This window comes from Carcharhinus amblyrhynchos, chromosome 10 (genome assembly GCF_965287045.1).
Source record: "Carcharhinus amblyrhynchos chromosome 10, sCarAmb.v2.hapA, whole genome shotgun sequence".
NCBI lineage: Eukaryota > Metazoa > Chordata > Chondrichthyes > Carcharhiniformes > Carcharhinidae > Carcharhinus > Carcharhinus amblyrhynchos.
The window spans coordinates 31,395,068-31,411,681 of record NC_137333.1 but is presented as its reverse complement, the minus strand read 5'-3'; the positions used below and the strand labels follow the sequence as shown (position 1 = coordinate 31,411,681).

General features: G+C 45.4%; 1 protein-coding gene across 1 annotated transcript in view; it reads left to right on the top strand.

Moving 5' to 3' along the window:
• Positions 1-245: 245 nt before the first annotated feature.
• LOC145348859 (palmitoyl-protein thioesterase ABHD10, mitochondrial-like) overlaps positions 246-16,614 on the top strand; it is a 36,957-nt gene continuing 20,588 nt past the window's right edge. Inside the window, exon 1 of the mRNA XM_080196870.1 lies at positions 246-346. Coding sequence (XP_080052996.1) covers positions 253-346 — 94 coding nt within the window. The 5' untranslated portion in view covers positions 246-252. The remainder of the gene's footprint in view (positions 347-16,614) is intronic.

Genomic DNA, 16,614 nt, shown 5'->3' with positions numbered 1-16,614 from the left:
AATATTCAGCTAAAACTCCGTCCCCGCTTATTAATATTCAGCTCGGACTCCGCACCTGCTTATTAACATTCAGCTCAGACTCCGCCGCTGCTTATTAATATTCAGTTCAGACTCCGCCCCGATTTATTGATATGCACAGCAGACCCCGCCCTATATTATTGATTCTGACAAACCCCGCCCATCTCATTAATATTCAGCCTAGGCTCCGCCCCGGTTGGGTCACATTCGGTGTTCTCCTCCCCGCTCTCTGTCATGGCGACTGCTGGGTTGAGTTGGTTGCCGGGCCTGTTCGGGGTAGGAAGCGCCGCCATGTGGCGGCAGATATTTTGGTCTCCTCGTTCTGTGGGTGAGTGGATAGAGGTTCCCGCGGCTGAGCTGGGGGATTTTCGGTTGTGATAAGCCGTGGACTTGAGGAGAGTGTTGGTGCTGGGTTTGGTTTCCGCGCATTGCGTGTTTTTAGGAAGGAAATCCAAGCAGACTAAAGGAGGCATTTGATGATTATAGAAACGTGGAAGATACGAGGAGGCCATTCGGCCCCTCATGCCTGTTGTGCCATTCGGCCCCTCATGCCTGTTGTGCCATTCGGCCCCTCATGCCTGTTGTGCCATTCGGCCCCTCATGCCTGTTGTGCCATTCGGCCCCTCATGCCTGTTGTGCCATTCGGCCCCTCATGCCTGTTGTGCCATTCGGCCCCTCATGCCTGTTGTGCCATTCGGCCCCTCATGCCTGTTGTGCCATTCGGCCCTATCATAGCTGATGGTCCAACTCAATAGCCTAATTCTGCTTTCTACCCATAACTTTTGATTTTTGATCCCATTTGCCCCAAGTGCTATATCTAGCTGCCTCGTGAATATATTCAATGTTTTGGCATCAGCTACTTCCTGTGTAATGAATTCCACAGGCTCACCACTTTTTGGGTGAAGAAATGTCTCTGTCTCCATACTAAATGGTCTTCCTTGTATCCTCATACTGCTTCCCCCTGGTTCTGGACACCTCCACCATCAGGAACACCCATCCTGCAGTCGTTCTGTCCAATCCTGTTAGAATTTCCATCCTTTTTCATTTGAACTTTAGAGAAAACAATCCTAATCTAGTCACTCTCCAGGGGAATGGCACTAAGCAATGTTGTTGTTTGAAGAGCCAGTATAGACACAATGGGCTGAATGGCCTTCTGCACTTGAACAATTCTTTGATTGTGGGAGGATTTGGTGCCCTGACACTTGGTGTGACATTGTGGTGTCCAGCACTAACCTGGTAATAGTCCAGTGGTTGGTAGAGAAAATGAAGTGTCTGGTGAGACCCTAATTCCTTGACAGAGAAAGCTCTTGTACGCTTCAATAAGAACATTTCTTATTCTTCTAAACTCCAATGGATACAGATTGAACCTGTCCAAACTTCTCTAAGGGCGACAAGGTGGCCCAGGGACCTGGGTTCGATTCCCGGCTTGGGTCACTATCTGTGTGGTGTTTGCATGTTATCCCTGTGTCTGCATGAGTTTGCTCCGTTTCCTCCCACTGTCTAATGCACAGGTTAGGTGCACTGCCCTTGTTAAATTCTTCCTCAGTGTACCCAAACAGGCGCCGACGTATAGCTACTAGGAGATTTGTGAAGAGTGAATTGTTGAGGACCTGAGTTGACACCTGATTTAGTTGTACTTTTTAAAAATTTTGCCCTGTCGCACTACAGTACATAATGTCAATATATCAAAGGAGGAGGAAGTGTTGAGTATCCTAAATTGCATTAAGGTAGACAAGTCCCTGGGGCCAGATGGGATCTATCCCAGATTACCTAGGGAGGCAAGGGAAGAAATAGCTGGGGCCTTAACATATCGTTACATCCTCTTTGACCACAGGCTAGGTTCCAGAGGACTGGAGAATAGCCAATGTCCTTTCCTTGCTTAAGAAAGGAAGCAGAGATAATCCAGGAAATTATATGCTGGTGAGTGAGCTTGATGTCAGTGGTGGGGGGGCGGTAAGCTTTTGGCAAAAATGAGGGACAGGATGTATGCATATTTGTAATAAAATGGACTAGTCAGTGACAGGCAGCATAGTTTTGTACAGAGAAGACCCAGGTCTCACCAACTTGATTGAGTCTTTGAAAGAGGTGACAAAGATAATTGATGAGGGAAGGGCTGTGGATGTAGTTTATATGGATGTAGGGCATTTGACAAGGTCTCACATGGCCGACTGTACAAATACTAAAATCTCATGAGATTTGGAGTGGAGTGGCCAGATGGATATAGAACTGGCTTGGTCATAGAATAGAGTAGCAGTGGAAAGATGTTTTTTCGGAATGGAAATCTGTAACCAGCGGTGTTTCAGAGGGCTCGGTGCTGGGACGTTTGATGTTTGTAGTATATGTAAATGATCTGGAGTAACATGTGGGTGATCAGATTAGTAAGTTTGTGGATGACACGAAGATTGGTGGAGTTGCTGATAGTGCCGGGGATTGTCAGAGGATACAACAGGATATAGATTGGAGACTTGGCACAGAAATTGTAGATGGAGTTTAATCCAGACAAATGTGAGGTGATGTCTTTTGGAGGGTCAAAGTTATGTGTGAATTACACTGTAAATGGCAGCTCCCTTAAGAACATTAACACATAGAGGGATCTGGGCATGCAGGCGCACAGTTCCTTAAACGTGGCAACATGGGCGGCCAAAGTGATTTTAAACAAGCATTTGGCATCAGGTGGGGCATTAAGTCCAAGAGTTATGAAATCGTGTTGCAGTTGTATAAAACCTTGGTTAGGCTGCATTTGCAGAATTGCGTGCCGTTCTGGTCACCACATTATCAGAAGGATATGGAAGTTTGGAGGGAATGCAAAGAAGGTCACCAGGTTTTTTTAATATATTGATTAGTCACAAATAGGCTTACGTTCACTGTGTAATGAGGTTACTGTGAAAATCTCCTAGTAGCTATACACCGGCGCCTGTTTGGGTACATTGAGGAAGAATTTAACATGGCCAGTGCACCTAACCTGTGCATTAGACAGTGGGACGAAACAGAGCAAACTCATGCAGACACAGGGATAACGTGCAAACACCACACAGATAGTGACCCAAGCCGGGAATCGAACCCAGGTCCCTGGGCCACCTTGCCGCCCTTAGAGAAGTTTGGACAGGTTCAATCTGTGTCCATTGGAGTTTAGAAGAATAAGAAATGCTCTTATTGAAGCATACAAGATCCTGAGGGGGCAGGGAAGTTGAGAATTTGAGAGTTTTTTTTAGGGTGAACGGTGAGGACAATGTGAATGAAAAAAGAGAAGTACGTAGAAACAGGTCCTTTGGCCCTCAGAGCTTGTGCCGATCATGACGCCCTAACTAAACTAAAACAAAATATTCTGCCCTTACTCAGTTCATATCCCTCTATTCCTTCTCTATTCGTGTACCCATCCAGATGCCTCTTAAATGTTGCTAATGGGCCTGCTTCTACCACTTTCTCTGGCAGTGTGTTCCAAGCACCCATTGCTCTCTGCATGAAAAACTACTCTGCACATCTCCTTTAAACTTCTCCCTCACCTTGAATCTGTGCTCCCTTACCATTGATACTTCCACCGTGGGAAAAAAAGCCTCTATCTACCCTGTCTATGCCACTCAATTTTGTAGACCTCTATGAGGTCCCCCCTCAGCCTCTGACTTTCCAGTTAAAAACAGTCCTGGTTTATTCAACCTCTCCTGTTAGTCATTACTCCCAAGACCAGGCAACGTCCTGGTGAACATTCTTTGCACTCTCTTGAAAGCTTCCACTTCCTCCTAGTGGTATGGCAACCAGAACTGTATGTAATACTGAAGTGTCCTAACCAAGGTTTTATACAGCTGCAACATGATTTCCCAACTCTTGTACTCAATGCCGCAGTCAGTGAAGTCAAGCATGTCATATGCCGCCTTGATCACCTTGGCCCCCTGTTTTGCTGCTTTTAGGGAGCTGTGGACCTGCACACCCAGATCCCTCTAAGTTAATGTTCCTAAGGGTTCTGCCATTTATAGTATAATTCACACATAACTTTGATTCCTCAAAAGGCATCACCTCGCATTTGTCTGGATTAAGAACATAAGAAATAGGAGCAGGAGTAGGCCATCTAGCCCTTCGAGCCTACCCTGCCGTTCAATAAGATCATGGCTGATCTGCAGTGGATCAGTTCCACTTTCCTGCCTGCTCCCCATAACCCTTAATTCCCTTGTCTGTCAGAAATCTGTCTACCTGTGACTTACACGTACTCAACGAGGTAGCCTCCACCACTTCAATAGGCAGAGAATTCCAGAGATTCACCACCCTTTGAGTAAAGAAGTTCCTCCTCAATCTGTTCTAAACTGCCCCCCCTTATTTTGAGGCTGTGCCCTCTAGTTCTGGTTTCCTTTCTAAGCGGAAAGAATCTCTGTACCTCTACCCTATCTAGCCCCTTCATTATCTTGTAAGTCTCTATAAGATCCCCCCTCAGCCTTCTAAACTCCAATGAGTCCAGGCCTAGTCTATTTAATCTCTACTCATAAGCCAACCCCCTCATCCCCAGTATCAGCCTGGTGAACGTTCTCTGTACTCCCTCCAAGGCCAATATGTCCTTTTGCAAATAAGGGGACCAAAACTGCTCACAGTACTCCAGTTGCGGCCTCCCCAGTGCGTTGTACAGTTGCAGCAACTCCCTGCTTTTTATATTCTATCCCACTCGCTATAAAGGCCAACATTCCATTTGCGTTCTTGATCACTTGCAGATTGAATTTTTGCAATTCATGCACAAGGACCCCAGGTCCCTCACCACTGTAGCATGCTGCAACTTTTCACCATTTAAATAATATTCCATCCTACTATTATTTCTTCCAAAGTGGATAACCCCATATTTGCTAACCTTATACTCCATCTGTCAGGTCCTCACCCACTCACTTAGCCTATCCAGATCTCTCTGCAGACTTTCGCGTCCTCCACGCAATTTGCTTTTTCACTCATCTTCGTGTCATCAGCAAATTTTACCCTGGGCTCCATCTGCCATTCCTGTGTCCAAATCTCCAACCTATATATATCCTCTGACAATCCCCAGCACGATCAGCAACTCCACCAATCTTCATGTCATCCGCAAAGTTACTAATCTGACCACCTACGTTTTCCTCCCAATCACTTGTATATACTACAAACAACAGAGCTCTCAACACTGATCCCTCGCTCTAGCTATAGATCTCCATTCTGAAAAAACACCTTTCCACCACTACTCTCTGCCTTCTATGACCAAGTAAGAAGTCTCACAACACCAGGTTAAAATTCAACAGGTTTATTTGGTAGCACAAGATTTCAGAATGTCACTCCTTCTTCAGGTAAGTAAGGAGTTGTGTTCAAAAACAGGACAAATGTAGACACAAACTCAATTTACAAGATAATGGTTGGAATGCAAATCTTTACAGGTAATCAAGTCTTAAAGGTACAGAGTGGAGAGAAGGTTAAGCGCAGGTTGAAGAGGTGTGTACCATCTCCAGCCAGGACGGTTGGTGAGATTTTATAAGCCCAGGCAAGTCGTGGGGGTTACAGATAGTGTGACATGAACCCAGGATTCCAGTTGAGGCCACCCTCGTGTGTGCAGAACTTGGCTATCAGTTTCTGCTCAGCAATTCTGCATTGTCGTGTGTTGTGGAGGCCACTTTGGAGAATGCTTATCTGAAGTTCAGAGACTGAATGCCCGTGACTGCTGAAGTGGTTCCCTTCAGGAAGAGAACACTCCTGCCTGGTGATTATCAAGCAATGTTCATTCATCCGTTGTCATAGTATCTGCACGGTCTGCCCAGTGTACCATGCCTCGGGATATCCTTCCTGCAGGTAGACAACATTGGCTGAGTCGCAAGAGTGGTGGATGTTATTCTCAAGTGAGATGATGGCATCCGTGTCGATGATCTGGCACATCTTGCAGAGGTTGTTGTGGCAGGATTACGTGGTCACTGTTCTGAATGCTGAGTAGTTTGCTGTGGACAATGGTCTGTTTGAGGTTGTGTGGTTGTTTGAAGGCAAGAAGTGGGGGTGTGGAGATGTCATCGATGAAGACGAACATGTTGATGGCTCCAGTGCAGATATCGTAGCTCCGAGGAAGTACTGCATGACGAAGGGTACTCTGTCTGCTGTGTCCCGTGCTTGACTTCTGAGGAGGTTGGTGCTGTTTTTCGCTGTGGCGCATTAGAACCATTGACCAATGAATCGAGTGCCATATCCTGTTCTTATGAGGGTGTGTTTCAGCATCTGTAAGTATCTGTTGTGATCCTGTGTGTATGGAGGGCTTGTCCGTAGAGGATGGCTTCTTTAATGTGTTTAGGGTGGAAGCTGGAGAAGTGAAGCATCATGAGGTAATCCATGGGCTTGCGATACAGTGAAGTGCTGAGGTGACTGTCCTTGAATGCAGCCGATTCCTGAGAGTAGTCCATGGTGAGTCTGATGGTGGGATAGAACTTGTTGATGTCATCATATAGTTGTTTCAGTGATTGTTCGCCATGAGTCCAAAGGAAGAAAATGTCATAGAACATAGAACACTACAGCACAAACAGGCCCTTCAGCCCACAAGTTGTGCCAATCACATCTATACCTACCAAGCCATATAACTATCTGTAACTTCCAATGCCATTGGATCCCATATACTCATCTAGAAGTCTTTTAAAAGACCCCAGCGAGTTCGCCTCTACCACCACCGACGGCAGCCGATTCCACTCACTCACCACCCTCTGAGTGAAAAACTTCCCTCTAAGATCTCCTCTGTACTTGCTTCCCAGCACCTTAAACCTGTGTCCTCTCGTAGCCACCATTTCAGCCCTGGGAAATAGCCTCCGAGAATCCACCCTATCTATTCCTCTCAACGTTTTATAAACCTCTATCAGGTCGCTTCTCAACCTTCGTCTCCAGGGAGAAGCTCCGTCAACCTATCTTCATAAGGCATGCCTCCCAATCCAGGCAACATCCTTATAAAATCTCCTCTGCACCGTCTCAATAGCTTCCACATCCTTCCTGTAGTGAGGCGACCGGAACTGCGCACAGTACTCCAAGTGGGGTCTGACAAAGGTCCTATAAAGTTGCAGCATTACCTCCCGACTCCTAAACTCAGTCCCTCAATTAATGAAGGCCAGTACACCAAACGCCTTCTTGACCGCTTCCTCCACCTGCGAGGCCGATTTAAGAGTCCAATGGACCCGGACCGCAAGATCCTTCTGCTCTTCGTCCCAGCTAAGACTCCTACCCTTGATATTGTACTCCTGCATCCTGTTGGTCCTGCCAAAATGGACCACTACACATTTATCTACGTTGAAGTCCATCTGCCACTTCTCCACCCAGTCTTGCATCCTATCTATGTCACGCTGCAACTTCTGACATCCCTCCAGACTATCCACAACACCACCAACCTTCGTATCGTTGGCAAACTTACTAACCCATCCCTCCACTTCCTCATCTAGGTCATTTATGAAAATGACAAACATCAAGGGTCCTAGAACAGATCCCTGGGGCACTCCACTGGTGACCGACCTCTAAGCAGAAAAAGACCCATCCACAACCACTCTCTGCCTTCTGTAGGCAAGCCAGTTCTGGATCCACAAGGCCAAAGCCCCCTGGATCCCATGCCCTCTCACCTTCTCAAGAAGTCTTGCATGGGGTACCTTATCAAACGCCTTGCTGAAGTCCATGTCAACCACGTCCACTGCTCTTCCTTCGTCAATGCGTTCAGTCATGTTTTCAAAGAACTCAACTAGGCTCGTAAGGCACGACCGGCCCTTGACAAAGCTGTGCTGACTATTGCTGATCATTCTAAACTTCTCTAAATGCTCATAAATCTTGTCCCTCAGAATCCTCTCCATCAACTTACCAACCACTGAGGTCAGACTCACCATTCGGTAATTTCCCAGGCTATCCCTGTTCCCTTTCTTGAAAATAGGAATCACATCCGCAGTCCTCCAGAACCTCTCCCGTCTCGATCGACGATGCAAAGATCATCGCCTTGGGCTCTGCAATCACTTCCCTCACCTCCCACAATAACCTGGGTACATCCCATCCGGTCCTGGCGACTTATCTATCTTGGTAGAATTTAAAAGTTCCAACACATCCTCTTTCTTAATATCCACATACTCAATCTTTTCAGTCTGCCGCAAACATAAGAACATAAGAACATAAGAAATAGGAGCAGGAGTAGGCCATCTGGCCCTTCGAGCCTGCCCCGCCATTCAATAAGATCATGGCTGATCTGTCGTGGCTCAGTTCCACTTTCCCGCCCTCTCCCCATAACCCTTAATCCCTTCTCTTATCAAAAACCCATCAACCCGCTTCTTAAAAATATTTAGCGAGGCAGCCTCCACCACTTCAACGGGCAGAGAATTCCAGAGATTCACCACCCTTTGAGTGAAGAAGTTCCTCCTCAACTCCGTTCTGAACCGCCCCCCCTTTATCTTGAGGCTGTGCCCCCTAGTCCTACTGTCTTTTTTGAGCGGGAAGAGTCTTTCCACCTCTATCCTATCCATCCCATTCATCATCTTATACGTCTCAATGAGATCTCCCCTCATTCTTCTAAACTCTAACGAGTACAAGCCTAGTTTATTCAGCCTCTCCTCATAGCTCAACCCCCTCAACTCCGGTATCAGCCTAGTAAACCTCCTCTGCACTCCCTCCAAGGCCAAAATATCCTTGCGCAGGTGCGGCGCCCAAAACTGCACACAGTACTCCAGCTGCGGCCTCACCAATGCCCTATACAGCTGCAGCAAGACCTCCCTACTTTTATATTCAATCCCCCTCGCTATGAAGGCCAGCATCCCATTCGCCTTCCTGACCACCTGCTGCACCTGCAGGCTGGGTTTTTGCGACTCATGCACAAGGACCCCGAGGTCCCTCTGCACCGTCGCCTGCTGCAGTTTTTCGCCACGTAAGTAATAGTCCTTCCTACCATTCTTCCTACCAAAGTGGACCACCTCACACTTGCCAACATTAAATTCCATTTGCCATTTCCTGGCCCATTCGCCCAGCCTATCTAGATCCTTCTGCAGACTCTCCACACCCTCCGCACAATTTGCCTTTCCCCCAATCTTGGTGTCATCAGCAAATTTCGACACCCTACACTCGGTTCCCTCCTCCAGATCATCTATATAAATGGTAAATAGCTGAGGCCCCAGCACCGACCCCTGGGGCACCCCACTAGTCACCAACCGCCAATCCGAATAGCACCCATTGACCCCCACTCTCTGCCTCCTATTTGACAACCAATCCTCTATCCACGCTAACACCCTACCCCCAACTCCAAACCTGTAGTACAACCTCCCAGATCACTTTCCACCATGAATACCGAGGCAAAGTACTCATTAAGCACCTCTGCCATTTCTTCCGGTTCCACACAGACTTTTCCCCCTTCACCTTTTATAGGTCCTATCCCTTCTTTTCTCATCCTTTTACTCTTCACATATTTGTAGAAGGCCTTGGGATTCTCCTTAATTTTACCCGCCAAGGCCTTCTCATGTCCCCTTCTGGTTCTCCTAATTTCCTTTTTAAGCTCCTTTCTACAAGCCTTATACTCCTCTAGATCCTTAACATCTCCTAGCTCTCTGAACCATTTATACACCTTTCTTTTCTTCCTGACCAGGTTCACCACAACCTTCGTGCACCACGGCTCCCGCGACCTACCAAAACCTCCTTGTCTAATCGGAACATAGAACATAGAACACTACAGCACAGACAGGCCCTTCGGCCCACGAGTTGCACCGATCACATCAACACCTACCAACCTACAGACCTATCTATAACCCTCAATCTCATTAAACCCCATATACTCATCCAGAAGTCTTTTAAAAGACCCCAGCGAATTCGCCTCCACCACCACTGACGGCAGCCGATTCCATTCACTCACCACCCTCTGAGTGAAAAACTTACCCCTAACATCACTTCTGAACTTCCCTCCTTGCACCTTAAATCTGTGTCCTCTCGTAGCAACCATTTCAACCCGGGGAAATAGCCTCTGAGAGTCCACCCTATCTATTCCTCTCAACATTTTGTAAACTTCTATCAGGTCGCCTCTCAACCTTCGTCTCTCCAGGGAAAAGAGTCCCAGCTCCCTCAACCTAACTTCATAAGGCATGCCTCCCAGTCCAGGCAACATCCTTGTAAATCTCCTCTGTACCCTCTCAATAGCTTCTACATCTTTCCTATAGTGAGGCGACCAGAACTGCGCACAATACTCTAAATGAGGCCTGACAAGGGTCTTATAAAGGAACGTTGTCGTGCAGAGCTCCAGTCAAACATCCCTTGAAAATCCGCCACCTTCCTTCAGTACTTTTCCCCAAGAACACCACCTTCCAGTTTACTCGTCCAATTGTCTGCCTGATGTCATCATATTTCCCCTTACTCCAGACGAGCACCTTCCTAGCCTTCCTGATCCTATCTCTTTCCAATGCTATCGTGAAAGAGATAGAATTATGATCTCCATCCCCGAGATGCTCTCCCACTGAGAGATCCGTCACCTGTCCTGGTTCATTAGCCAGCACCAGGTCAAGTTCAGCCTCCCCTCTCGTAGGCTTATCCACGTGCTGTGTCAGGAAACCCTCGTGAACACACCTAATAAACTTCTCCCCTCCAAACCCCTTACCCAAAAAAAAAGTCGACCCGCAAGAACTGAGATGAGTTGGTCCCACTTGTATTAATCTCAGAGTCTAGAGCGTTAGGGATATTCCAGTCGATGTTTGGGAAATTAAAGTCTCCCATCACAACAACTCTGTTATCACTAAATCTCTCTAGGATCTGTTTCCCTATCTGCACCTCAATTTCCCTGTCACTATTGGGCGGCCAACACCCAGAAAACCTAAAAAACATCCAGCAAAGTTACCGACCCTTTGCTGTTCCTAACTTCCACCCGCAGAGATTCCGTAGACAGTCCCTCCACGGCATCCACCTTCTCATTGATGTATCTAGTGTATAGCGTTGGTTGAAGGTTCTGTGCGGTGAAGAGGTCTTGTTCGAATATGTGCATGAAGATATTGGCATATTGAGGTGTGAATTTGGTCCTTGTGGCTATTCATGTGTCTGAATGAAGAGCTGGTTGTTGGAGGTGAAGACCAGGATGAAGCGGATGAGTTGTAGAATTGCATCTGGAGATTGGCAGTTGCTGGCATTGAGTATTGAGGCAGTTGCAGCAATGCCATCATCATGGGGGACGGTGGTGTAGAGTGCTGAGACATCCATTCTGACAAAGAACGCTCCTGGTTCAATTGCTCCTTATGTGCTGAGTTTCTGTAGGAAGTCCGTAGTGTCGCGACAGAAGCTGGGGGTTCTTTGTACAGTGGGTTTCAGGATGCCCTTGACATAGACAGAGAGGTTCTCACACAGGATCCCATTGCCTGATGTGATGGGACGGCAGGGGGTGTTGGCCTTGTGTATCTTCAGGAGGCAGTAGAGATCTCCAACGCAGGGAGTACATGGAATGAGAGCATGGAGGGTGCTCTGAAGGTCTGGATCAAATGTCTTGATCATCTGTTGAATTGTCAGATGTGTGGAAACTGTCTGTAGTGTTCCATGTTGCTCAGTTGTTTGTACAGTTCTTTGCAGTAATCCGTTCTGGTCAGTATGACAGTGTTCCCCTCCTTTTGTCTGCTGGTTTGATGACAATTTGCAGTTTGTTTTGAGCGTGGATGGCATTGCATTGTGCTTGTGTGATGTTCGGGGCTGTCTTGTAAGTGCGGCTGATGAATCTGGCATTGACACACCTCCTGACAACTTGGGCATACGTGTTGAGTTGAAGGCACTGGCCTTCCAGAGGAGTCCAATTCGACTCTTTCCTCTTGCACCGCAGATCTTTCTGTCAGCTGTTCCAGTTCATTGGCTGTCTTATTGTGTTCGTTGTTGGCCTCCTTGGGGTTTGTGGAAGAACTCCTGCAGCCTTATTCACCTGATGAATTCCTCTGTGTCCGCTGCGAGACTGATGGGGTCCATTTTGATGGTGGGGCAGAAATTGAGCACTCTGCTGAGAACTTTGATTTCGTCTGGTTGAAGTGTGTAGTCTGACAAGTTGACTATGGACTTTTCTGCAGTGGTACTGTTTTCTATTATGGTACCAGGGGACCAAGCCAGTCCTGTATCCATTTAGCTCGCCCACCCAGAATCCCATGTGATTTTAGTTATTGTACCAGTCTGCTGTGTGGGACCTTGTCAAACGCCTTACTAAAGTCCATATCAACTACAGTACAGCCTTTCCCTCATCAATTATCTTTGACACCTCTTCAAAGGAGAAGGGTTATTTTATATAAAGAGCAAGGCAGAGGTCAGAGACCATTTTGTCAGTAATTCAACTTCAAATCCTGGAAGGTAACATTCACTCTCTGAAACTAACCTTGGCAGGTAGTTTCTGGTTAAGTTGAGAAGAGCATGGGAATAGTGGAATCTGAAGTGTGAGGGTGAGAAGGACTCAAATGTAAGTTAAAGTCAAAGGAAAAGAGGCTGTGAAAAAGCAGTCAAGAATATTTTGGGAAGGAGAATAACATTTGATTCAGGAGAATAATAAAATGTGATGAGTTTGGATAAAACATGAAGGATGGAAATATAAGGTGCCTAAGTGTAGCAAAAGAGCTAATGGTAAGGTTGTAATTAAAACAAGGCAAATAGTTTAGGAAAGCCAGGTGAGGGGGAGAGGGTGAAATTTCTGCCACTGGAGGCAAGCCAGATTTCTTAGCTAGGTTGGCAAAAATGTGATAACCTGGATACTACTTTTTCCCCTTTCAAAATCTTTTTCTTTGTGACGACATCTATGGAAATTTCGAGCAGTTTCATTTTATCTAGGCTGTGGCAAGGTCAGCAGTAAAATAATACGCTGCGTTCCAACTTCCTTTTCTGCTTCGCTCATCCAAAGTAATGCAGACATCTTTGTTCACCATGCTCTACCTGGAGACGTGGGAGATTGTAAGGATGGTGCTGGAAAATAGTTAGAGAGGTTTATGGGATGTCAAGGATGCATCTAATAGTGTGTGTGGAAATTACAATCCACCCTCAAAAGGCCAGTACAGAAATTTATAGTTATTTAATCAAAATTAGTTTTGATTTACATACTTGAATAAATAGGAATGTTGTCTACCACCATATATTCTGGGAATTTGAGGTAGCAATTTCTGTAATGTCTGACTGCTGCCTCACAGCTCCAGGGGTCCGGGTTCAATTCCGGCCTTGAATGACTGAGGAGTTTACACGTTCTCCCTCCTGTCTGCATGGGTTTCCTCTGGGCGCTTCAGTTTCTTCCCACAGTCCAAAGATGTGTGGTTAGGTTGGTTAGCCATGTGAAATTGTCCCTTAGAGTCAGGGGGATTAGCAGTGTGAATTCATGGGGTTACGGGGATTGGGCCTGGGTGGAATTATTGTTGCAGGCCCGATGGGCCAAATGGCATCCTTCTGAAGGGATGCTATGATTCTTGTGTATCTCCCACTTCTAGCAATTAAGAAAATACATTTCACATTAATACATACCTAATAGATACATGAAAAAGTAGTTTTGTCTAAACAACCACTGCAACCTCTCCTTAATAATGCTTTATATTTGATTTTGTTTCAATACCTGAGCAAATATAGATAAAACCTGGTGATCGACATCAACTAGTATCACTCTTAAATTCCAACATGCAGTGTCAAGTTTCCAAAAGGAAGTATTTCTGTTCATGGAGAAACTGTACTGAAAGTACCAGAAGTTTAACGAATACAGAAATATCTGGTGCCAACTGTGGTTCAGTGGTAGTAATCTCGTGTCAGAAGGCCTTGCGTTCAAGTCCTACTCTGAAACGTGAGCAAATAATCTAAATCTAATTTGTTTCTGCTAGACTGGGAAGAGGAGCCTTGCAATTGGAAAACTTGAGGTAGCAGAGTAGGCTGGGTGTTTGAGATCAGAGTTGGCTGAAGGATCAAGTGGAGCAAGGCTATTTAAAAAAAGTTACCTTGCATTTCACTGAGTTTCCTGAGACCCCAGGGAAGCCAAGCAGCATTAGTTTTTTAAAATTGTGTTCCAGTTATACTGTAGGGTCACAGTTCAAATATGTTAATAAAAAATACTGTCTCTTCTTGACAGGGCATTTGCATATGTTGGCACAGGTGCACATTTTACCTTTCAAATCCCCCCAGTCCCAACCCTCATCTGCCTGTCAGGAGTGGAAAGTTTCTAACAAAGCTATTACTTTTGCTGTGAAAAGTTTTCTGCCCTACAAACATTGCAAAGGCAGGGATTCCCTGGGAGTATCTACAAGGATTGCGTATGGGATATGCATATGTTCAAATTCTATTAGACCATAAACCCACAAGTGTCTGATTCTGAGGGAACTGAGTGAAGCAGCAAAAAACTGGAGCATGCTTCAGTTTTTGGTACAGGGCACTACAGTGTCTCAGTGGGGCTGAAGTTTCTCCCATCCATTGACTGTCTACATTTCCCGCTGCCTTGGAAAAGCAGCCAGCATGACCAAGAACCTCATGCATCCTGGACAAACTCTCTTCAACTGGAAAAACACAGAATTCTAAGGTTACGTACCAACCAAATCAAAAACCGCTTCCTCCCTGCTGCTATCAGACTTTTGAATGGATGTACCTTATTAAGTTGATCTTTCTTTACATTCTAGCTATGACTGTAACACTACGTTCTGCACTTTCTCCTTCCCTTCTCCCCACTCTGAACAGTATGCTTTGTCTTCATAGCGATCAAGAAACAATACTTTATTTTTCACTGTACACCAATACATATGACAAATTAAATCTCTGATTTTGGACATTTAGCTTAATTTCAGTGAAATGGGTGAAACATGACATTTAAGAATGACATATGGAGGCAGGAGATGGGGTGGCAAGGTAGCACAGTCGTTAGCACTGCTGCCTCACAGCGCCAGGAACCCAGATTCGATTCTTGGCTTGGGTCACTGTCTGTGTGGAGTTTGCACATTCTCTCTGTGTCTGAGGGGTTTCCTTCGGGTGCTCCTCCCACAGCCTAAAGATATGCCGCTTAGGTGGATTAGCCTTGCTAAATTGCCCCTTAGTGTCAATGGGATTAGCTAGGATAAACGCATGGGGTTAGGGGTTGGTCTTGGGTGGGATTGTGTTCAGTGCAGACTTGATGGACCAAATAGCCTCCTTCTACCCTGTAGGATTCTGAAGAAGCAACTGATTAGTGAAATGATACTGAAGATCAGACAACGACTAACATCAAATTATTCGGAAAATCAAGCCTGTAGATAACTGCGGTGGTGGGTGGTTGTTAAATAGAGTGTTTGGATGAGGCTGATCAAGTTATGGGAAAATACCTGGATTCATGTGTGGAGTCAGTTGGTCGTACATTGTGCAGTGCAGCACAATGAGTAAAGTATTAGGGCATTTCAATTTTATAGATCTTTCATTTTAAGTTATCTACACCTTTGGATGTTCTAGACCTGCACTCATGATATCAACATTTAAACGTGTAGTGATGGCACACTTCCAGTAGAAATTATCTGGATGCTTCCTAAAAGTTGTGGAAGTATGCAACACTTACAGCTGAATTTCTTGACCCATGATGTAAATTACTGGGAATCGTTTGTTCTAAGAGACAAACAGTTTCTTACAATTTCAAAGCAAATTACTGCAGATGCTAGAATCTGAAACCTAAAAGCAAAATGCTGGAAAATCTCAGCAGGTCTGGCAGCATCTGTAAGGAGAGAAAAGAGCTGACATTTTGAATCCAGGTGACCCTCTTGTCAAAGCTCTGACAATCTAATAATAAATATGAAAAATTCTCCAGTGGCAAGAGGTTTTGGGAAGCCAGTTCAGGCCCTTGCATGATCAGTTATTGGTTACATAAGGTTCTCAGCCTCTGCTGTTGCGATTAATTTGGGCGTGTGATGCTACCATGCCTTTAAGAAATGTAACGTAATCATGTTTCTCTGCAGGATGTTTTGTTGGCACCATGTTGTCTGTAGCCGGTATCCTCTTATTGTTATTGAGGCAGTGTTATTTATATTACATTGATTTTAATCTGAACTAATGTAGTGTTCTGTGCTTTTAATATTTCCCCTGAGATTGCAGAGTAGAGCCTGATCTGGGATATTTGACAGGCCAGGTGGTATGCCTGGGGACAGCTATTTTTCATAGAATATTTCAGTTTTTAATTTCATTTTCAGAAGCAGCTTGAAGCTGAAAGAAGCATCAGTGATTTTTCCTCTTTGGATGGAGTTTTTGCTGTTGAAGTGCTACTATGTTGGAAGCTGCTGGAGACAGGGTTTACCTCTCTGAAGTTTGGCTGTTTTGAGGACGTATCATTCTCTGCAGACAGCTCACTTGGATTTCTGTCCATAGACCTTACAAAGCTGAAAATCCAGCATAACATGAGCATACTTGATTTTGTGCTAAATCTCAAGAAAAGTTAAAGTTTAATTATTAGTCACAAGTAGGCTTACATAAACACTGCAGTGAAGTTACTGTGAAAATCCCCTAGTTGCCACATTCTGGCACCTGTTTGGGTACACTGAGGGAGAATTTAGCATGGACATCATACACATCTTTGGACTGTGGAGGAAACTGGAGCACCCAGTTATTCTGTGTCATGATTAAATCTTGTAATTGGTAAAAGTTATGCTAATTCGTTTTGTTATATTCTAACTGGGTTCTTAAAAATAAAATTTATTTGATTAAAAA